Source organism: Mastigoproctus giganteus, chromosome 8, assembly GCF_048544385.1.
Source record: "Mastigoproctus giganteus isolate SK-2022 chromosome 8, ASM4854438v1, whole genome shotgun sequence".
In the NCBI taxonomy this organism is placed as follows: Eukaryota; Metazoa; Arthropoda; class Arachnida; order Uropygi; family Thelyphonidae; genus Mastigoproctus; species Mastigoproctus giganteus.
Genome location: NC_143582.1, coordinates 14,250,244 through 14,274,874, shown reverse-complemented (window position 1 = coordinate 14,274,874; position 24,631 = coordinate 14,250,244). Strand labels below are relative to the sequence as shown.

General features: G+C 38.1%; 1 protein-coding gene across 6 annotated transcripts in view; it reads right to left on the bottom strand.

The window, feature by feature from the left end:
• LOC150081274 (uncharacterized) overlaps positions 1-24,631 on the bottom strand; it is a 207,994-nt gene that overhangs the window by 34,167 nt on the left and 149,196 nt on the right. For all 6 annotated transcript variants that reach the window (XM_090379587.1, XM_090379583.1, XM_090379586.1 and 3 more), the window contains one exon: positions 12,017-12,187. In XM_090379587.1, coding sequence (XP_090235713.1) covers positions 12,017-12,187 — 171 coding nt within the window. The remainder of the gene's footprint in view (positions 1-12,016; positions 12,188-24,631) is intronic.

Genomic DNA, 24,631 nt, shown 5'->3' with positions numbered 1-24,631 from the left:
ATAAAGGGCTGGTTGAGTGGGAGACGACAGAGAGTGGTAATCAATGGACACTGCTCTTCGTGGACAAATGTTGTTAGTGGAGTTCCCCAGGGTTCGATGTTGGGCCCACTGTTATTTTGTACATTTATAAATGATAGTGATGAAGGTATATCAGGTTTAATGTCCAAGTTTGCAGATGATACAAAGGTTGGCACGGTTGTTACCAACAGTAAAGACAGTATGCTACTCCAACTGGATCTAGATAAGTTGGGAAAATGGGCTGAGAAGTGGCACCTGAAGTTTAACATTGACAAATGCAATGTACTGTATATGGGTAGCGATATCCGAAGAGAAACATAACAACTGTGTAGTAGTACACTCAGGGAAGTGGAAAGTGAAAAAGACCTGGGGTAAACGTGCAGTCAAATATGAAGTTCGCTGAACAGTGTAGACGGGCTGCCAGGGCAGGTCATTGAGTCTTGTCAATGATATATAGGAATTTTGCTAGCAGGGACAGGGAGGTGATTATCCCGTCATACAAGGCAATGGTCAGGCCACACCTAGAATACTGTGTACAGGTCTGGAGGCCTAATTTTAGGAAAGATGTAGAATGCTAGAACGAGTATAAAGAAGGGCAACAAAATTGGTGAGGGGAACAAAGGGGTGCTCTTACCAAGAAAAGCTTAAGTTCTGCAAATTGCAGCACCTGCAAGGTGATCTGATTGAGGTGTATAAGGCCTTGAATGGGCTGAGCAAGCTGAATGCTGATGGGATTCTTCCTCTTGCTCAGACTAAGAACCTGAGGGAGCACAGTTTTAAATTGAGGTTGTTGTGATGGGGGTTTAATGGCGCACGAGCTGCTGGGGCTATAGTGCGCCTATTCATAGGAAAATAATAAAACTCAAATTTTGGATAAAATCAATTTATGGCTTATTAGAGTGATGTTTTAAAATTTATGATACAATCCAATTTTTTTCAAAAAAGAGAAGAATTCATTGATGTTTGCATCGTCACCTATAATATTTTTTAATGTCTTCGGTTCCGGAAAATTTTTTAGGGAAAGGAGGATGGATATTCTGTCCTGATCATAGTGAGGGCAGTCAACGAGAATGTGTTTGACTGATAAGTGCGAGGAACAGTGTGGACAATGAGGAGGATCCTCTCCTGTAAGTAGGTGAAGGTGAGTCAGATATGTATGTCCTATCCGTGCTCGTGCAAGCACTACTTCTTCTCTTCGTACTGTTTTGATGCTAGAGCGCCAAAGCTGTGGATCCTGTTTCAACTGATAAAGTTTATTATTGCTTTGGGTGTCCCATATCTCTTTCCACATCGCAAGACATGTTGTTTGTATGATATGATTATAGTCATAGATTGGAATAGGAGCAAGGGTTAAGTCATAAGTTGATGGATTTTTGGCAGTTTTGTCAGCGAGTTCATTCCCTTTTATCCCCGAATGGGCTGGGATCCAGTAAAAGGTCACTGATTGATGACGTTCCTCAATTTTTAATAATAGGCTTCTGATTTGGTTTAATATAGGATGAACCTTATAACGAAAGTTTTGTATTGCTGTAATTGAGCTTAGAGAGTCAGTATATACAATATATTTTAGAGATGGGTACAGATTCAGGTTTTCTAAAGCTAACTTTATTGCATGGAGTTCTGCAGAGAAGCTGCTATATTCAGGCGGCAGGGAAGCAGAAATGATTGTAGAGGGAAATACTGCTGCTGCTCCAACAGCTGAGTGTGATTTGGAGCCATCAGTATATATTGGCAATAAACTAGCATATTTCTGAATATGGCTTGCATGGAGTTGTTTCATGTTCAGTGACGGTAAAAGATTCTTTCCCCATTTTTGAAGGTAAGTATCACAAGTTAATTGTGGAGGAGGTGTCCAAGGTGGGTGAAAGCATTTCATGACGTCTAGCCTGTTGATATTAGGAATATTCCAACTCTGTGTTATTTCAATTAGGCGTAAGCCTGCCGGTCTTATTTTACTGGGTTTGTTTCTATAAAGGTTTTGCAGTGGTGGATTAAAGAGATACGGCCCAATAGGATGCTGACAGCAGTTTTGGATTCGGGCTGCATACTTAAGAAGTAGTGTTTTCCTGCGGAGACAAAGAGGGGGCTCATGTGCTTCAATATATAAACTTTGGGTAGGGGATGTCCTGAATGCGCCAAGGGCAATCCGCAGTGCACTATGCTGTATAGGATCTAACCAGCGTAGTGTACTCTTTCGGGCAGAATCGTAGATTGGAGCACCATAATCCAAACGGGATCTGATCAATGCTCTATATAGCAGAAGCAAAGATGTACGGTCTGCTCCCCAAGACATTGCAGATAAAGCTCTCAGTATGTTCAGTTTTTTAAGGCAGGAAGTACGTAGCGATTTAATGTGTTCAAGGAAGTTTAATTTTCTGTCAAGGATTAATCCCAGGAATCTGATATTGTTGGTCACTGGAATGGTAAAATTTGACATCTGAAGTTCAGGATCTGTATGCATTTTTCGTTGATTACAAAAGTGGATTGCAACAGTTTTCTGCTGAGATAGACGATAGCCATTGAGTCCTGCCCAACTTTGCACCTTATTCAAGGATAACTGCAGTTGCCGTTCAATGGATCTCATATTCTGAGAATGGCAAGAAATGGATAGATCATCCGCATAAAGATAGGTCTCAACTGTATTTGGGAGTTCCTTTGTTATAGAATCAATTTTAAGGGCGAAGAGGGTTGCACTCAATACAGAACCTTGTGGCACTCCTTCTTCCTGTAAAAATGTCTTAGAAAGAGAGTTGTGGTATCGGACTTGGAACGAACGGTTCCGAAGAAAGTTTCTGATAAATATAGGAAGGTTGCCCCTTAGACCAAGGGCATGGAGGTCGCTGAGAATGCCATGACGCCAGGTAGTGTCAAATGCCTTCTCTATGTCAATGGAAACCAAAACGAGATGTTCATTTTTTACGAAGGCATTGCGTACTGCAGACTCTGCTTTAATCATGAGATCTAAGGAGGACCTGTTCTTACGAAAGCCATGCTGTTTATTACTCATTAGGTGTTGTGTTTCGATGGTCCAAACAAGTCGATTATGAATAATTTTTTCAAGTAATTTACCGAGGCAACTGGAGAGGGAAATTGGTCGGTAATTGTATGGCCTTGTAGGATCTTTTCCAGGTTTCAAAAAGGCAAGAACTGTGGCATGATGCCAGGAGATGGGATAAATGTTTTCCATAAATATTCTGTTATAGTAGACCAGTAGTATTTGTAAATTTTTGTCACCAAGGTATTGTAACATGATATAAGATATGCCATCTGGCCCAGCAGCACCGTTGTGTGTCGTTTTCATGGCATGTAGGAGTTCGTGATATTGAAGAGGCTGGTTATACGGAAGGAAAACTGAGGTTCGAAAGTTTATGGCTCGTTCTTCAGTCTTGGTCTTTATTTTCTGAAAATCCTCCGAATAATTTGACACCGCTGAAACTTTAGCAAACGTTTTGCCCAAAGCATTTGCTATGTCCTCAGGAGCTGAGAGTTCCTGCCCATTCCATGAAAGAATAGGTGAGGGGGTTGTAGGGAATTTTCCAGAAATCTGTCTGATTTTCTTCCATATTAACCTGGAGTTGGTGTTTCTGTTTATGGTAGATGCAAAATGAATCCAAGAATTCTTCTTGGCTTGCCTTTGAATGAGACGTGCTTTGGCTCTTAGTTTCTTGTAATTGATTAGATTAGTCGTGGTTGGTGATCTGCGAAATATATTCCATGCTTTATTTTTTAACTTCTTTGCTTTAGTGCAGTCTTCATTCCACCAATAATTATGGTGCTGTCGGGAATGCGGATTCGACAATGGAATTGAACACTTAGCTGCAGATAGTATGTGTGAAGTGATATAATCTGTGGCTTCATCTATCGACTGTGTCCGTATATATTGCTCATCCAGGGTGACTAAAGATTTAAATTTGACCCAGTTGGCTTGAGAAAACTTCCATTTCCTGCAGGGATTGACTAATGGTGGTTGAGCAGTGAGCAGATCACAAATAATGGGAAAATGATCACTGCCCAAGGGGTCATCTAAAACAGACCATTCTATGATTGGATACAGAGTCGGGGAACATATTGATAGATCAATTGCAGAAGTTTGTCCAGTTGGCAATTGTATGTGAGTGGGTGCACCAGTATTAAGAACAGTAAGGTTTTGTTTGTCTAGAAAAGTTTCAATTAGTCGGCCATGTGTATCTACTTTTGTTGATCCCCATAAGGGATTGTGGCTATTGAAATCACCCAACAGACAGACCGGGGGTGGCAATTGCATTAGCAGGTTTTCAAGATCTTGGTAAGAGAAAGTATGACTAGGTGGGAGATAGACTGATGCTAGTGTTAAAGCAATCTGGGTTATCAGACGTACGGCAACAACTTCAATATCAGTTTGCAAAACAATTTGTTTGGTCGGGATCTTTGAGCTGATGAAGATGGCCACACCTCCACGGGCAGCATTTGAAGTATTACGATCTTGTCGATATATGACATAGTTCTTAATGTTGGTGGAAATTTGTGGAGTTAGGTAGGTTTCCTGTAGACAGAAACCAACTGGAGAATAGCGGTGAATTAGGACTTGAATATCATTAAGGTTGCTACGATATCCTCTGCAATTCCACTGTAGAATATAAGGCATTATTGGTGTTTAGTAGAAGAAGCTGTATCTGACTGCTTTTTTAATGTGGTTGGCTTGTGACGTTCAGGCTTTGGTTTGTCTTTTTTGGAAAAGAATGGTCGACCGGTGTCCATTTCTTCTTCCGCATGTAATTCTAATATAGGTTCTTGTCTAGATGCGTCGAATGTATCCATAGATGTTTCTGGGATATTCTTTTTTAAATGTGAGCTCCAATTATTTGATGTAGAAACAGTCACTGTGGGAGGAGAAGGAGATGTTGCTGGTACTGTAATTGCAGTATTATTTGCCTGGTTCATCTGCTTAGGGGTATTGGACTGTTGCTGGGAGAGAACAGCCCTAGCCCAGTCAGAAATTGAAGTGTTTATAGGTACTGTAACATCGGTTTGGGTGCCCACTGATTGATACTTTTGCGCAATACTGGCGTACGTACGCTTAGTCAAACTGGGAGCAATTACTTTCCTTGCTTCTTGAAAACTTACTTTATTTTCAATCTTATATGTCACAATTTTCTTTTCAGTTTTCCATTTCTCGCAAGACCTGGAATAGGCAGGATGGTTGCCTTTACAGTTGGGGGAGGCCATTTCTTTTGCTGAGCAATCACTTTGAGTGTGTTCAGAGGACCCACAATTGGGGCAAACTTGATTTCCTCTACATGCCATTTGAGAGTGACCATACTTTTGGCACTTAAAACATCTCAAAGGATTAGGGATGTAGGGCCTAATTCGACAATGTAGATAGCCTGCTTTTATCGATGTTGGTAGATTTAGTGTATTGAAAGTGAGGATAATGTTCCTTGTAGGTGCAAGTATATTGTCTTTTTTAGTCTTAATCCTTTTGACTGCAATGACATTTTGGTCTTGAAGTTCTTGCATTATCTCCTCCTCCGTGACATTCAAAAGATCCCAGCTGGATATAATCCCTTTGGATGTATTTAGGGTAGCATGGGGAGAAACCTTTACTGGAATTCCAGCAAAGTTGGCAAGGTTTAGTAGTTTCTGCGAATGTCCATGGTTTATTGTCTCCACTAGTAGGTCGCCTGATTGCAGCCTCTTGACTGTCTTAGGCGATCCTGCCAGACTTTCCAGATGTTTTTGGATAACAAACGGAGAGAGCTTACTGAGAGGCTGATCTCCAAGAGAGTGCATTATTAGAAATGCAGGACAATTTGTCGCTGAGGAAGTGGTTTTCATCCTCTTGGATTGCGACGTGTTATGCTCGTTGTCTAACTCTGGCCGAGAGCTTGTCGGCTCGAGAGGCGGAAAGGCATGTTGATCCATGTTTGCTCCTTTTAGTCCTTGGCAGATGAGCTTTTCTGCCAAGACTTCCGGCCCCGCCACGGGGAGGCAGGAGCAGTGCCTGGTGTGACCAAGCGTAGAGTATTAAGTGTTAGTAAAAGAAGTATGAAAAATAAAGAAAGGTAGCTTTTCTTTCTTGCTCTGTACAAGTACTTTTTGTGACAGTAGCTGATATAAAAAATAAATTTATTAAGGACAGGAACTTAATATAACTTTAAATCGCTTTTAGATAATCACTTTTTCAGCACAGAGAAAACGCTCGATCACATTCGCTTGGCACCCGGGGCCTTTAAATTGAGGAAAGATAGTTGTAGAATAGATGTGGAAATTTGCCTTTAGCCAGCGAATAGTTGATTGGTGGAACAGGCTTCCATCTTGTCTTTAACTTTCAACCCTTTTGAGTTTAGGGCTTTCATGAAGAGAAGAGGAAAAACAAGTTAAAGAACACCATGAAGGTGCTGGTTGCTGTCTGCCCAGTAACACAATGAAGTTTAACATTGACAAATGCAAAGCACTGCATGTGGGTAGGAGTTACTAGCTTATGGACTTCCACTCTTTCATGAAAAAAGATTTGGTGTATGAGGTCATAATGGGCAGTGTCCAGCTGTAATTCAATTTGGAAATTGTTCATGAACTGAAAGTAAGAATGATGTTTCTAATAGGGAATATGGGACTATATCCCTATCCAATTCTGGGATTACAAGAGGAGTTTAATACCTTGTGAAGTGTCATTTTAATTGACATATTTTCAAGCGAGGTGGCTTGGAGCTGTGAAAGTGTTTGTCACTTTTAATTTGAATAAGGGATGTTCCCAAATTGCAGCCATTTGATAAATTCAAAGAAGCCTGTTAACCATGTAAAGATGGATGATATCCTCCCTATGGACTAATCCTATTCCTGATAATTCATTCCACTAGTGGAATGAATTATAAGGAATCTAGGAGGTGGATCCTATGGTATCTGGTTCAAAATAATTACACTAGTCAATAAGGTTTTGCTGACATGGGTGACAGTAAGCATTCTTTTGTTAATTTGTATGTGCCGATTACGAATATGACAGTAAAAAGTTTCTGTCACATCACATTTTTTTTAGAAAAATGCAAAAACAGTTTTACAAAAACATAAAATAGCTTCAAAATCAATGAAATTGTCCATCTGTACCTTTCCAGGTCGAATTTATTGTAAGAAAAGAGATATATCTGGGCTGTTTAATGGTATACTAATACCTCTTTTTAGTTTTATGGCCCTGAGGAGTAGCTGCTCTGGGTTATATTATTATAATCCTTATTATGCAGTAGCATGTTTGGTCCCTACAATATTTCCGTCACCCAGGTACCCTCTGTAAAAGACACTTTGTTTACAAGCTGTCTTTAGCCCTTAAATGTAAAATTTTTTGGTTAGTTTTGATTTGTAAGATATAGTGGTAGGTTGTGGTGTTTTAAACTTCTGTTTTGGTCTTGTGAAAACTCATTAAATGGAGCAAAAATGCTGTGCATGTGTTAATTCACAGTGAAGTCATAACATCGATCAATCACAAAGTGAAACAAGCTTATTATTTTTATTTTGATTGTCACATGGGTGATCAGAATAAAAGGTGGGCACCACACGCGTGCTGTATAACATGCTATGTAAATCTGACTGAATGGATGAAGGGGGAACAATTCTAAAATTCCAATGATCTGGCAAGAATGAACAAGTCACCTCGAAAATTGTTATTTCTGCCTCACAAATAACTAAGGGGTTTTCAAGGAAAATAGAGTTAAAATAAAATACGCATATCTTCCGTCCACAATAAGACTGGTTTCACACACACCAGAACTCCCTATTCCTATTCCTCCACCTAGTTGTGAAGAAATCACTATTCTGGAAGAAGAGCAAGTCACTAGAGCCCATACCTGGTCCCCCACCCCTCAACGTCTGCCAATCCTTGTTACAATCCTGAAAATGACAAAACCCCACACTTAATTGAGCAAAGTGAACTTAATCTTTCAAAGCAATGGGCTGAGTTATTAAGATCTAGGTTGCAACAGTGGAATTTACTGGAAAAACCATGAGTAATTCTGTGTTTAAAAACCGAAATGAAAAGTTTGCAGGTTATCATCAAATGGAAGGTTCTCTTTGTGTCTGCAAAGATGTAAACAGATTGATGGATGAACTATGGCTTGAACAAAATCCTGAAGAACGCAGATTATTCATCGATTCTTCTAAACTCAATTTAAAAGCAATTTTGCTACACAATGGTAATATCAAATCATCAGTCCCAGTGGCTCATTCAGCGGCCATGCAAGAAACTTACGATAGTATATCACTGCTATTAAATGCCTTAGACCAGGGGTGGGCAACTTAATTTGTGATGCGATCTACTTTTTTCTTCAAAATGTACCGTGATCTACCATCTCAAGAATTTCACTGCACGTGGTTAAAAAAGTTAATCAACACATGCTGTTTATAAATTTTACAATTAAATACAATTCAAAATTCTTATTTTAAATTCATATGTATTTAAAATTTTAATTTATGTGAAGTTTGTGTGTTCGTGTCATCTGCCAAGCTTTCAAATTCGGGGATATACTGTGATAAGGCCAACAGTAAAGAATTTTCTGTATGCAAATCCGCAAGAGTAAAGCGATTCTTTGTCTTTGCTTATTTCAAATATGAAAAGGCCGATTCACATAGGAATGTGGAACCAAAACAGGAATTTCACTGCATTTTTTTTATATTTGGGTGCTTTTCTCAGCAAGCATATTTCAAAAAGTCTTTTTCTGATGATCTAGCTTTTAGGAAGATATCGTTTCGCAATGTAATAATTTCATTTTCAAGTAATATTTTCTCCATGTCAAAAATGTCAGCAATTTTTTCTGCAATTTGTTTCATATCTAGGTCAACATTAAATGGATAAGAAATATATTGAACAATGTCTTCAATTTTTTTAAAATCACCCACAACTTTCTCAATTTCAGAAACATATTTCTGTCTATTAAATTCAAAAACAGCATATTTTTGCATATTTGCAAAATGATCAAATTCTTTTTCTTTGAGATCCTTAGCCATTGTCAAAAATTGCAGAAATACTACTAATCATGTCACACACATTTTTATTTTTTTCTTATAATTCCAAATTCAGATCACCTAATTTACTGGTAAAATCTTCCAAAAAAGCCAGATCACACCACTCTACACTGCAGCTTGTAGCTGCTGATAATCATCTCCCCTTTGATCAACAAATTTTTTAATTTCATTCAGCAAAATTCAAAATCTCTATAGAAACTTACTCTGACTTAGCCACCTCACATTTGTGTGTAATATCAGATCTGGTTCATTTTCATCGAGTTGCATTTTGAAAAGTTTCCTTTGAAGAGATTATCCTCTGATGGAATTCACGATTTTTAAAGCTATGTCCATAACACTTTTAGTATTTAATCTTTTGCTGGTGAATGACACAGTGGTAGCTCAAAAAATCTGGGAATTCATCATCCTTTTGGCACAATGTGATGAATCTGTTAAGATGCCCCGCCTTCATCTGTTGTTATTGATACGAGCTTAAATAGTAGTAATTTAATCTTTTCCATAAAATTTTTGAATGTGTTAAATATATCAAGACCTCCAGTTATTTATTTTAACGAAACCATACTCAGTTCTTCTCTAATGACAGCGTCATCGAAAACCATACAAATAAAAATGAGCAATTGAGTTGCATCACTGATGTCTGTAGATTCATCCAGTTGTAAAGAAAAGGCCACACAATTAGCAATATGAGCACGCAATTGCTCGCTCACATTTTTACGTCATTTTTTCGATGCATCACAGCATGGTATTTCGATATAATTTCAGATCTTAAAGAGCACTTTTAATTTCATCTTTCTTCTTAAAATTTTCAAAAAGTGAATCTGTTATTTCTAAAAATGCATCTTTGTTGAACTGACCATCAGAAAATAGTTTGCATTTTTTTACAAGATGACTCACTTTAAATGATACTACAATTACTGATTTTGATTTAAATTAAGTCATGAAGAAATTTTATTGTGCGAATAATCTGGATTTAAGTTCTTTTAATTTATTTTTTCTAAGGTCACTATTAGGCAGAAAATTCGATTGGTATTTACCATGAAGTGCCTTTCTAAATTTCCTTTTTTGGGTATAGCCATGGAAGCATTGCAAATCAAACGACATTTTTCTTTTTATCATTATAAAAAAGTATTCTAGTTCCCACTCTTGATGAAAATGATACATTTTACTCTTTTTCATAGTATTCATTTTAAATCAAAGGGTATCAAATTAATGTATAAGCATTGTCCAGTTATTAATATTAAGTATGCTAAATAAGAATTTGACACATACACCAAGCTCTCCACAAAATAACTGCATGAATTTTCGCTAGACAAAAACCTAGCGGCTGCACGGCAACAAGAGTAGTCACGTGGTTCAATGGATTTGTAATAAGTGTATGCAATGGGGTGCATAATAATGTTTAGATTTTGACTAATCATTTTTTATATATATTTAAAATTCGCTGTGATCGACTGGTAGATAGTGATCAACTTGTTGGCCACACCTGAATTAGACTATAAGAAATATTGTTGGAAAATCTGTGGTGATTTAAAAGTAATTGCTTTGTTGCTTGGGATACAGGGTGGTTTTACTAAATATTGTTGTTTCCTGTGTTTATATGGATAGTCGAGCAGTAGAACAGAAAATTGTGAAGGAATGGCCCATTAGAGAAGAATACATTCCTGGAAAACCCAACATCAAATGCATGCCTTTAGTAAAACCTGAAATGGTGCTTCTCCCACTTTTGCACATTAAGTTGGGTCTGTGAAAAATTTTGTAAAAGGTCTGGGCAAAAATAGTGAAGGTTTTTAGTACTTAAAAAGCCAGTTTTGAAAAATTAGTAATGTAAAGTTGAAGGTGGGTATATTCGTAGGCCCACATATTAACTGCTTTTAAAGGACGAAATCTTTGAAACTAAACTTAATGCCACTGAATTAGCTGCGTGGAAATCCTTCATAGCTGTTTAATGGGCTTTTGAGAATAAAACGGTAAAGAACTATAAAGAGTTGACAGAAGAATTGTTGCATAACTATCAAAAGTTAGGATGCCGTGTGTCGCTGAAGATACACTTCCTACATTCACACCTGGACTTCTTTCCGGACAACTTGGGATCTGTCAATGTCAAGCAGGGGAGGGGAGGGGAGGAACAATTCCACCAAGATATCCACACTATGGAGCAGAGGTACCAAGGACGATGGGATCCAGCAATGATGGGTGACTATTGCTGGTTTCTGATAAGGGTTATTTGTTAGTTGGTTGGTTTTTAGGAGCATTAGCAACTAAGGCCATATTGCTCCGGGGGTATGCGGTGGTCATTCCCTGACCTTTCCGCATCCTCCGTATTTGGCGGGCACGGGCTCAAACCCCGGTCTAATCAAGAAGTGTGTGCTACGCACTGCTGCACCTGCCCACCTGGCTACGGAGGCGCCTCTGATAAGGGAGGATCATTCTGCTCATAAGAGCAAAAAAAAAAAAAAATAAATAACTGTAAGTAGTATGATTTCCTATTTTTGCCTCCACTTCTGTGGGTTAATTGCTTATTTAAATCCAAATAGGTGTTTATAAAGTTTAAATATGTTATGTTTTATCCATTTGGAATGTTTACTGGTTGTCATTTCTATTTCAAGCAATTAATTTACAAGAAAAGTAGTCAACTACATTTAAATAAGTAAAAATTCACAATTTTTGGAAAAAGAGGCATGAAGCCACAACATGAAAACGTGACTTGCTACAAACTTTCTACTGTCATTTTCGTTTTCAGCACATGTGATTTGGTCAAAATCAGTTAATTTTGTTCATGTTATTGTAAAACAGTTTAAAATTGTTGGCTAGTGTTATTTTCACAAGCGAAATTTTTATTTCCATGCCCAGGCTCCAGGCCCTCATCCACCACAGAGCTCAAGATATTCATTTAAATATATTAAATTCATAGTTACTTAACCAACACAGGGTCTTCAAGAATACCTATGCTGAGATTCTTAAATTTTTAAATAACAAATATTTGATCAAGGTACATGAAAAGCTGACTTACTTGTATTGCATGAGTACTAATGTCTGAAGGCGGAAGTAAAACATTTGCCACCATAAGTGGAAAGCCTCCAACAACTGTTGTCAACTGTGTAAATAACACATGACCACATTTCTGAAGAAATGTATGGACTGCTTTCTTGTCCTCAAGCTCTAAAGATGATGTCTCCAAGTCCTGCAATTATATTTTCTTTTAGTTTTAATTAAAAATTATACAGTTCTAATAAGAAACACAAATGAATATGTAGATTTATCAGTGCTAAGATTTCCATAATTGAGAAGATATACTATTTTATTGATAGGAAGTGGTCCAGCCTAAATACAATATGAGCTGTGATTTGTGGAGAGATCCAAGAGGTGGACTCAATGCTCATTATGAGAACGACAAATGAATTACACAGCAGCAGCAAAAAAAAAAAAAAAAATGTTTTTTACCCATCCACTAATTCTGAGAGATAAATTGTTAAAAACTTCGAGGCCTTGATGACTCCAAGACCTTCCAGAGTGTGAATAGCACAATGCAGATTTCCCACCCAGGGTGCCTACTTAAGATGGGGTTCAAATACAAATGCAAGGCTTTTCTGGTAAATTGTGTTAAACAGAACACTGAATAGTTAATAGTCATTAGGTTAACATAGTTATGTTTTATTTTGATAGAAAAATGTTAGAAATACATGAATATATTATCAAAAAAACTTGTAAACTTGTACACATGGCAAATATTTTTTAAACTAATTATATACAGGAAACATTATTTTACCACTGGGTGGGGGAAGATGCATTCAGCTCAAAAAAGTACATAAACCATTTCTCTAGAATTTCTGGAAGCTGGCAATATAACTCTATTGTGCATGGGGCATACAGACACAATAGCTGTACTGACTGCATACAAATTTTTAATTTTATTTTTTAAATCTGTGTACTTGGAGATGTAAAAGGGCAGTTTCTTTACAGAGATAACTTTGCTGAATATCCTTCACTGATTTGCTAACTGAGACCTACATTACTGATGTGGAATTTCCTTGCTCTCCTCGCATCTTGGGCCTCCACATATGGCCTATACAGGAACAGGACTCATTTCTTCTATATTTGCTGGTTTCTCCATAGCAACTTCTTGTTTTTTTCTTTTTTTTTTTTTTTTCTGGTAGTTGTTGGCGCATCAGCTTCTGTGGCCATAATGCACCTCGCAAGGTTTTTGCAGTACTTTGATCCAAGCCCAAAGCGGGATTCGAACCTGCGACCTTTGGGTTACCAGGCAGGCACTTTAACCACCCGGCTAGCCCGGTCGGCACAACTTCTTGTTAGCCCCAAGCTAGTTTGGGGCAGGATTCCAAAATACTCTCTCTACATTTTTAACTATACTGTAAAATCTTATCTTTCTGTTTCTATGGGGAAATCTTCTCCTTTCATCCTATATCCCCTTTTCACTTTCTTGAAATTTGCTTTTATTCATATTATATTTTATTTTTTTATGCGCTAGTCTTTTGCACTTTGGAACAGAAGTCCATCTAGCCAAGTGGAAGAACTAAGAAGCAATGTTTCCTGTTACCGCTATATCTAGATCACAACACTAACAAAACATGTTATTACAAGTACAAAGACCCAACACTGCTTGCTTGATGTGGTTGATACCCAGTTGCATCACAAGAGAACAGCAGATATAGAGAATGCACCAGGAATCACAATCAGAGCACAAACTTTTTTAATTAGGTATGATGCAGAAAAAGCTAACAGTAACAATTTTACTTCTTGCCAGACACAAGATTATGTAATTTTCTCATCACTCCATAATGAAAAGTAATCAGGCTTCATAATTTATAAAATTCAAGTCGATTAATAATTTATACAATTCAAGTCGATTAATAATTTATACAATTCAAGTCTATTAATTCCTCATGCATTTTGCTGAACTCCTTATATATCTATCTGTCAAAAGGAACTAATTAATTAATACGGTATTGTAAGTTTACTGAGATCTTTAAATCTTAGTATATCTTCCTTGAATGTTTCAAGATAAGAGCAATCAGTTGCCAGATCATTATCAAAGAAAACTTTACATGTTCCTCCACCAATTTCTGTACACTTGAAAACTGGTAGAATTCACAATGGCCAAGGTTGCTTTAAAAGAATTTTGCTTGGTGATAAAAGGATTTAATAATTACTTTTGCTTTAATGAAATTAATTTTATTTCCTTGCAATTCAATGTTAGTATTAGCAAATGATGCAAGCTTAAACAGCACCAACCAAAAAAATCTCAACGCTTCCCACATCACTTGTCTACCTCCTTTAAAAGTTGGTCTGGTTCTTCTTTGAATTAATTAAAACTACTTACTTCTACAACCCCTGATGAAAGTTTGTTCCAACAATGAACCATCCACTGACTGAAGTCAAATTTCCACACATCTATCCAACCACCATCTCTTCTCAATTTGAATGTTTGCCCCCCTCATATGTGTAGTCTGAGCAAAACAGGAAGGATGCTATCATCATTGAACTTACTCAATTAATTTTGAAGACTTAAACAACTCAATCAGATCAGCTTGCAGGTGCTTAGCCTCCAGATTTTGGAATTTGCAGAAATGAAGCCTTTCTTTGTTTTTTTTTTCCTTTTTTTTTTTTTAGTTGTTGGCGCATCGACTTCTGTGGCCATAATGCACCTCCCAAGGTTTTTGCAGTACTCTGATCCAAGCCCAAGGCGGGATTCAAACCTGTGACCTTTGGGTTGGCACTTTACCCACCTGGCTAGCCCGGTCAGCCCTTTCTTGTTAAGAAAGGTGGACAGATTAAGGTAAGGGTGCTCCCCTCACTAATCTCACTGCTCTTCTCTGCACCCATTCCAACAGATCCACATCCTTCCTAAAAAGTGGCTTCCAGACCTGTATGCAGTAACTCGTGATGTAGCCTAACCACTGCCTTATGTATACAATGAGATAATCACTCCTGATCCCTGCTTGTAAAATTTCTGTATATCTCTCACAAACCCTCATGTGCTATCCTGGCAGCATGTCTGTACAATTAACCCAAAGTTTCAACATTTGTTTGGAGTGAAGAAACTATCAAAAGTCCTTCACAGTATCTTCTTCAGCGGCGAAAAACATTTTTAAACGATTGATTTGTATGAGTGCCTCTTCCATTTTCATCGGTGGTTCGTTATTAATATGTTCTTCGACAGAATGACCTCCTTCCATTTCTTCATCCTCATGAGGAACTTCTTGAACAATATTGATGATAATGTCATTGATATCTAGAGCACCATTTTCTGTAGTGAGGTTCGAGTCTATGTCTTTGTAGCCAGGGTCACTTGTGGCTGAGTATCGTACAATATCAATAGATGTTGAAGTTCTTGTTCTTCTTGTTGCTCTACATTGCCAGACTACAAACAGTTCATGACAGTTTGTTTTCTAATTGCGTTTACTGAAGAGGAAATACAATGAATCGCATCTAGAATGCTGATTTTCTTTGGAAGGACACTCGTACATGTTACATTGTTCATGTTTGCAATGAGATGTCTTAAAACACGTTTTCTGTAGCCAAGTATAAAATTTATTATCCCTTGATCCAAGGGCTGACACTCTGCAGTTGTGTTTGGTGGCAGAAAAATGATTTGAATGTTGTACAATTCAATGTGCGGGTGAGATGCAGCATTATCCATGAAAAGAATAATTTTTCTGTTTTGACGAATCATGTTTTGGTTAAAGTGACTTATCCATTCGCTCATGATATCTCGTGTCATCCACGCTTTTTTATTAGACTTCCAGTCAACATTCAAAAGATTCAACTTTATGCCCTTGAAACAACGAGGATTTTGTGGTTTTCCTATAACAAGAGGCTGTTCAAAGTCTCCCAGCATATTTGTACACAATAGTACAGTCAAGCGTTCCTTAGAAATTTTTCCGCCCTGGCACTTTTCATTTTTTAGACTCATTGTTTTTTCAGGAAGAGCTTTAAAAAACAACCCTGTTTCGTCACAGTTGTAAATATCCTTAGTTTCAATATCACGACATAAATCTTACAATTTGACGGTCCACTCTGTTACAACCCCAGTATCAACAGATCCACCTTCACCACTTACGGTTTTGAAAGAAATTTTATGCTGAGTTTTGAACTTGTCTAGCCATCCCACAGAAGCTTTGAACTCATTTACTTCCATAGATTTCGCAACCTCCAAAGCCTTTTTCCTAATAATAGGTCCATTAATGGGAATTTTTTTAGCATGTGCGTGACAAAACCACTCATACGTAACATTGTCAATTTGAAGTCCAACAGTTTTTGGGAATGATTTTTGAACCTGATCATTTTCGTGTTGCCAAAATTGTTTAAGCAGTTCATTTTTTTCCCTTTAGGATGTTGCTTACCTGCGTCTTCCCGATTTTGAATTTTGCAGCGAGATTGCGAACACTATTTTTTTGCCGATCATAACGCATTAATGAGTTCGACTTTATCTTTTAAAGTTAAATGTTTACGAGAAGACATTGTGAACTTCACACGACACTGAACAAAACTGAAAACTGAAACTCAAAAGACAAAAGACCGACCAAATCCCACCCCCCCTCTGCACACACCGAATTCATCAGAAGTTTTACACATGCCTTAAAATTTTTGTAAAAGGGTTTAGAACTGCGACATAAACCTTGATAAAATTCAGAGAATCGGAAATAGAAAATAAACACACGATTGAGGCAATACGTGGAAGAAAAGTTCCTAGAAAAGGGCAGTGAGCTCGCCCGCTGTCCGTTATGGTGAGATCAAATTAAGTGCTAATCTAAACGAAACAGTGCAGATTGCCTGTCCGTGTCCATTACAGAGAATGTCCGCTAGACAGAACCTGAAAACACGTTAAAACCATTAGAGGAGAGTTCGGGAATTTGAAAATGTCCGTTGTAGAGGTGTCCGTTAGGAGACGTTTCACTGTGTGTGTGTGTGTATCATTTTGATACCTTACCAAGTCAAAATCCATTGGGGTTTCTCTACACAGGTTTGACTCCTGTTAACTATGAGGTGGGTGAGCTTGTTATCAAAGCTGATACAAGCAAGAAATGTTAATCTATATTTTTCTCTCTCTCTTAACTTGCTGGAATAAAACTTGGTATGAGATAAACACAAGAAACATACCTGCATTTAAACAGCTTGAAATTTACAAGGTCAGGTCCAATGCAGCTAACTGTGCAATACTGAATTTCTTCAAATTTAAGAAAGCAGCACTTGCTTAAATTTGAAGAAAATCAGACCTCTGAATTTCCCCAAGCTCTCAGCCTCAACCCATTGGAGGTAACTTATTCCAGTAATTAATAACTCTCAAACTAAAAGAAAACTTTTTTTTTTTTTTTTTTATGTAAACCTCAAACACGAGAGGCATTAGAACCTATAGTACTTAGTACCGTTCTTGGGGTGGAGGTTGAGAAAATGAAAGAAGATATTTGTTGACATTGGACTTTAACTTCTGTAGACTGTAATTTTCAGGAAATATGTATGAAGGAAGGTTGTTCCAGAAAACGGCAGTTGAATGAATAAACGAGGAAGATGAAAAATTGGTTCTGTGAGTTTGAAGTTGGACAATAAATGGATGTTGGCTGGTGGCAGCACGTGTTCGGACTGTTTTGACAGAGACAGCGGGAATTATAGAAGCCAATTCAGAAGAACAGTGCCCAGGGAAGTAACCATAGAAAAGGCATGCAGGAGAAACAGTATGTCTATGAGAGTGGAGAGACTCTGTTAGAGAGGAATCATTAATTAACCTAACTGCCCTCCTCTGAATGGAATCTAGAAGTTTGAGAGAGGTTTTGGGGGCACCACCCCAGATGTGGGAACAATATTCCTTGGTAGGGGGGGATTTGCGATTTGTACAGAGTGAACAGCTGTTTGGAAGAAAAGTAATGCCGAAAGCAAAAGAGAAAACCAAGTTTTTTAGATGCAGAGGAAGCAATATTTGTAATGTGCCCATGCCAAGAGAGATTAGAAGTCAGGGTAATCCCCAAAAGAGATATATCATTTTGCCTAGAAATCGGAGTGTCACTAAAGATAAGCATAGGAGCAGAAGAATCCTTTTCGCATGATATAAGACAAGACTGAGTTTTAGAAGGGTTGAAATCAACTAAGTTGTCTTTGCCCCACTGGAGAATTACCTGAAGATCGGCATTTAAGGAATTGGTAGCAGATTTTCGAGAAATTGATGCTGATTGACCAGAACAAGGTTTCTCAAAATGGAAAGTGGAATGCAATGTGCTATCATCAGCAAAACTATGGATAGGATTTCCAGTCAATGGAAGGTCATTAATATACAAGAGGAAAAGAGTGGGGGAAAGAACTGAACCTTGGGGGACACCAGCATTAGTGGAGAAGTTAGAAGACAGAGAGCCATCTACCATCACCCTCAGTGAGCGATCAGAGAGAAAACTGGATAACCAATTACTAAAAACAATTGGCAAACCATAAGATGGAAGCTTGTTTAGAAGACCTTTATGCCAAACACGATTGAAAGCCTTTGAGATGTCAAGAGCAACCACTTGTGTTTCCCTGAACCTTTCCATTGAATTAGTCCATAAATGGGTAACATAAGGCAGAATATCACCGGTGGATCGACACTGACGGAATCCATACTGGCGATCGTTGATCAGACGGAAGGTTTCTAGGCAGTTTAAGAGTTGGCGGTTAATTGATTTCTCCATTACTTTAGAAAGAGTAGAAGTAATTGCAATGGGACAATAATTGGATGGGAGGGCTTTGTCACCCTTTTTAGGACCTGGCTGGATATGAGCAAAAATCCCAGCAGAAGGAAAACACCTTTGGAATAAGAAAGTGAAAAAAAGGTGGCAAAAAATAGGAGTAAGTTCAGGAGCACAGGTTTTGAGAACAAGTGGAGAAATACCATCGGGACCTGGAGCTTTCTTAGCATCAAGAATCTTCAAAATCCTTCTGACATCCTTTTGACGGAAGACCACAGGAGGCATTGAATGGAGTGTGTTGGGAATGGTGGGAGGTGTTTTACCAAGATCATTAATACACGAGTTGGAAGAAAAATGGGATGCTAGCAGGTCAGCTTTATCCTTGGCTGAAGTGACAACAGAACCATCTGGTTTGGACAGAGGTGGGAGCAGAGATGGGCAAAAGTTGCAGCCAACAGCTTTGGCAAGAGACCAGAATTCTCGGCTACCATTAGGGCAAGAAGCAAGTTTTCTACTCTTAGCCATGTTCAAACTCTAGTTTGGACTGATTAATAACTGCTTTACAATTGTTGCGAGCTTTGGTGTAGGCAGAAAATGAAACTGGAGAATTAGAAACAAGCCAATTACGATATGCAACATTCTTCTCCTGAACAGCCTTAGCACATTTATTGGAAAATCAAGGTTTAGATAAAGGACGAGATTTTAAAGTTGAGTGTTGGATAAAGGATTCCATTCCTGCAAGAATAATCTCACTGACACGATCTGAGCAAACGTTGACATCCGAAGTTTTGAAACAGTAATCCAACCAAGGAAAAGAAGTCTCGTGGGTCATCCCATTTTGCATTCTTGTAATGCCAAACAACACGAGGTTGGTTGCCCAACAACAACATGAGATAAAGGCTCCATTGGAGAAGAGACAATCACCACATTGTGATCTGAAGTGGCTAAAGGACCTCAACCGTGTACTTAGAAGGGTTGTTTGTGAGAAAAAGATCAAGCGTATTGGCTGTATGATTAGGATTGTCCGGTATTCTTGTAGGTAAATGAACAATCTGTGCAAGTAATTGCAAAAGCCTCAGCATCTCGACCAGCTGGGGCGGTGTGACTAGAAAACAGAAGCCAGCTGGAGTTGTGAACATTAAAATCACCAAGGAAAATTATTTCACTGTTAGCAAAGTTGGACTGGAGAAAGTCAAGTTCAAAAGAGAGGAAGTCAAAGAGCTCCAAGTGATTAGTGGAATTGGGAGAACGATAGAGACAATAGATGAATTTGACACAATGAGGTAGAGAGATTTTAAGCTAGAGGAGATTCCAAATTGCCAAGTTTCTGACAGGGAATATCAGAACGGACATATGCACAAGTACCACCTTTGAGGCGAAAGGAATCATACAGCAAATAATTTGGGCATCTGAGATGAGCAGCAGTTGAATCAACCGATAACTGAGATTCTGTCAGAAAAAGTACATGGGGTTTGGCAGATGGCAAGTGGAAATCATTGAGATTAGAATTGAGACCACGTATATTTGTGAAATGAATTACGAAGTGTTTGGGAGGTTTAGATCTTTTTGCAGATAAGCTTGCTCTATTAGTTTGACAATTCATGGTGTATTCAATAGTAAGAAAAAGTGGGTGGGACATGCTGTATGAAGTAATTAAATTTTTGGACATGGCGTACATATGGTAAGAACATACCCAGATCCTTGACATGACGTGGCCTCGACAATGCTCCCCGCACACACACACACTACTCGGACTCCCTCCAGTCACTATCTGGCAGAGTAGAGGTAGCAAGATTATACACTAGCTGATCCGGAAGCCTCCTAGAGAGTTACCAATAGGTTCTGTCCGGTGTACTAATTAGCGGCCAGTCTGCGAACACCGTTTTAGAGCTGTATCCTCGAAATGTAAGGAAGATTGGATCTCCCACGATGTTCATCATAACCTCAAAAGTCATGAATCATACTGCATGATGGAAGAGATAGGGAAGGGTTGGCAATCCAGTCTAAAACACCTTCCCCTGTAATTTGAATTTATGGTCCCTAGCTGTGGAATCATTTATAATGGTCAAAATTTCACTCCCATTACAACCTTTAGGCTCAAGTCCAAGGTATCTACTATACTATTTCAAATTCTGTAGCCCACATATTCAGTCTTTCCTTCTGTGGACACCCTTTTGCTGATCTCACCAGACACATTGCTTATCTTTGGACCCTTTCATGAAGCAAAATGTCTTTTTTTAGGTGTGTGTCTCCAAATTTTAACACAGTATTCCAAGTGTCATTTTACAATTGCCATATACAGCAGGAATGTGACCTCCCTATCTCTACAAGCAAATGTTCGATAAATCATCGACTGGACACTATGAACCTTCCTCGTAGCATGCCCACTCTCAGTGTACAACCGTATTGTAACTCCCAAATCCATTTCTTCACATCTACTGTTTTCAGTTCAACCTCACCTTGCATTTTGCTGCATTAAAACATAGCTGCTACTTTTCTGACTATTCCGAAGAAGCACTGCTTGACGTTGATCATTAATGACTTTACCAATCTTGACGTCATTTGCAAATTATGACATTACACCCTATATCCCTTTGTTAATGCCATTTAGTAAAGTCAAAAATGGTAGTAGTCCCAGTACTGATCATTAGGGAAATCCACTTCTTATGTTAACCCAATCAGAAGAATAACCATTAATCACACCCGTCTGCCACATGCCCTGTAGCCATCCTGCAAACTATCTAAGGATTTTCCCTCTGATTCCAACATGTTCCAACTTATACACTAACTTCTCATGTGGGACTGAGTCAAATAACCAGGTGATCTTTCGCTGAAAAAAGAGGTCCCTATGCCTCTAAAACTTCTTGTATGTTTATTTTAATCGCTTATTTGCTGTTTCATGCATATTATATTCTTATCGGTTTAAATTGCTATACCATGTATTTTATTCTTTGTATTTGATTTTATTTACTTTTAATATTTTTTATGCTTATGTTTTGCTTCTTTTGTAGTTATTTTAATGCCTATGTATTTTATTTTTACATAAATTGTTTAATATTCAGGTCAATGGTTACAGCATTTTTTTTTTTATCAATTATCATATCATTCTATTTATTATGGCTTAGTTATTAATATGCGACTTTAATGCTATTGTTACAATAAACAATTATATACACATGATTTTACTTATTTCCTTTGTATTGGATCCTATATAATTAACTATGGATCCAATTTCTAGAAGAAAAAAAAAAAAAAAAAAAAAAAAAAAAAATGGAAGTACATCGTGGTTGCATTTCAGTCATTTTTAACCTAATGGTGCTGACTAACAAACTGAGCGATTGTTAGCAGCAACTTATTTGCCTAGTGAGTGAATGAGTGTATATATATATATGAAACTACTGAAATGTTATAGGTTGGATATATGGACCAGCTCAGTATATATTATACTGAAATGGGGTGGCATCCTGATGAGACACCATTTCACATATATATCAGCCAGTTACCTATAAGTGTAAGATTATTACATATATTTCTATACATGCAACTGTTTACTGATCCACATATCTATGGTGTCAAGGGCTGTTATTAGCATGGATGGGAAATTGTACAAACTTTATATTCTTAATTCACATACTGTTCACTTTCCTCCAACTAATTTTTTTAACACTCTGGGCTATTAGTTTATATGAGTTTATATGATTTATGCACCTCCTTTTGCCTCCTTTTGGATAAAAATTATACCAATGCCTGTGACCACAACATTACACAAAATGAGTATATATAAGCAATACTAACAAGCTTTGTCTTTGCAGACAGTCACCACAGGATAGGCCTTCTGTCTCCAATTACATAAACCACATATATAGAAAAACCTCAGCACACATACAGTAATCCGAAATGTGACCACCCATTGTGTTGGGACACCACTCCAATAACGGCATAACAGCAGCTATTCACCCATGCACTGACTTGACTAGAAGTCTGATGACATCCATAGGAATCTGCAGCCATGCTGCCTGCAAGACTTTCTATGGTGTCGAAATGATGGTTTTGTGTCCATGTCTCACATCCTGTTCCAAAATGTCATACAGGTGTTCATTTGGAAAGGAGAATTTGGAAGCCAATCAAAATAGGTGATAAGTTCACTGTGTTCCATGAACCACTCATGCACAGTGTGCAGGCTTGATGACACGGTGCATTATTGTCTTGAAAGAACCAGTTCCTATCCATGAAAAATGCAACATGGCAGGGTGCCCAAGATATTCTAAGTGCTGCTGGTAAACCTCAACAGTGAAACATTGGTCCATTTGAACCAGGGATAATAACTGTTGCCAGAAAAATGTGCCCTATATTAAGCAACCGGCACTTGCCTGAATAGTTGGTTCATGTTGCTTGTGCCACACACAAAGTCAGCATGTTGCACCAGGTATTTCGATTCATCTGACCAGCACACTCATTTCCAGTTCTCCAGTGTCCAGTCTGTATGTTGCTGACACTACACAGCATTCGCCAATGACAGTGATCAACAGTAAGGAGAGGGACTCTTAAGTTTTCTGCTGTGGAACCCTATTCATCTGTGTGTAGCACACTGTCATTTGGGATATTCTTGCATTCCCCATGTTGTATTGCGATGTCAGTTCTCACACACAGACCCGTCACTGAGCCCATACAACATGCTGTTGGCAGGTGGTGGTTTGACCTGGTCAATACCATTCTTTGTACACCTTAACCACAGTGGGCCATGAGCAACCAACATGTCGCTTCCATGTCGTTTCCGATATGGAAGCACTCAACGGATAAGCCCCCATAATCATGCCATTTTGAAATTCCAGGATATCTTTACTACTTTCCATAACTGCTACTTTATTACTCTGACTTGCATAACCAAATGCAAATGACTGCTCTACCATATGAAACATTTCAGCTTTTAATACTGTAAGTTAAGTGATATAGTCCGTAATGGGTGGGGTGTTCACAATTTAGTGATCACCGTGTGTACACACATGCACAAATATTTTGATCATCTTAACTAAAGAACAGTGGAAACCTTTTATACATAAAATTTGAAAAGCTACCATGGCAGGGCATAATACAGACATAAGGGATGCCTTTATGTGCATATGTTACAAAGAGCATGAAGAGATTATTTGCAAATTTGTGATTCTAATGGGATTAAATAATAAGCACTTAAAGAATTGGTCTGATACCCTTGTAGGATTAAAAGAGGGGGAAACCACCAAGCATTCAGCCACCCAGCCCAACGATAGACAACACGACATCCTCCGCAGCAGAGATTCATGGTCCCACAGGAAGCAGCTATATTTGGTGCCTCGAACGTCGGGGAAAAGAGAAATACAGTCAGACCTCTCTTTAACGAACTTCCATATAGCAATCTTTTTTGATTTCCCCTTGGTTATTACACTGAAAATAGTTTCCATATAACGAACTGATTTCAAGAGACCTGAGTATGTATTATTCACACCTCTAGTCTTTAGGTAATACAGCTGATGCTGTATAAAGCACGAATTAAGAGGTTAATTAACAATTTAGTGGTTCCCGTAAAACCTATACAACTGCCTCTACTGTACTGAGAGGGCATACGTCAACTGCTATCTGCGCCCACAGCCATTGACAAAGATTAAAGCACATTTCCAATGTGGACATTGGATCTGGTCAACCTGTTTTCAACTGTAGCACCATATTAGAGAATTAGGGTAGAGTGATTTTCCTTTATCCTGGAATTCATCTGTTGTTTTGCAAAAATGAGTCACCCACACTTTCACTAAATTTCACCTGTCTCTGTTTACATGGTACAAGTGGTGCCTGAATCAGTTTTCTTTTACCTGCATTGCAAAGCAACCTTACCATAAAAATCCTTGAGTGTAGTGGAAAGGCTTAATAGTGTAGGTCAGGGGTTTAAAAAAAAAAAAAAATTCTTTAAAATTTGGTATTCCTGC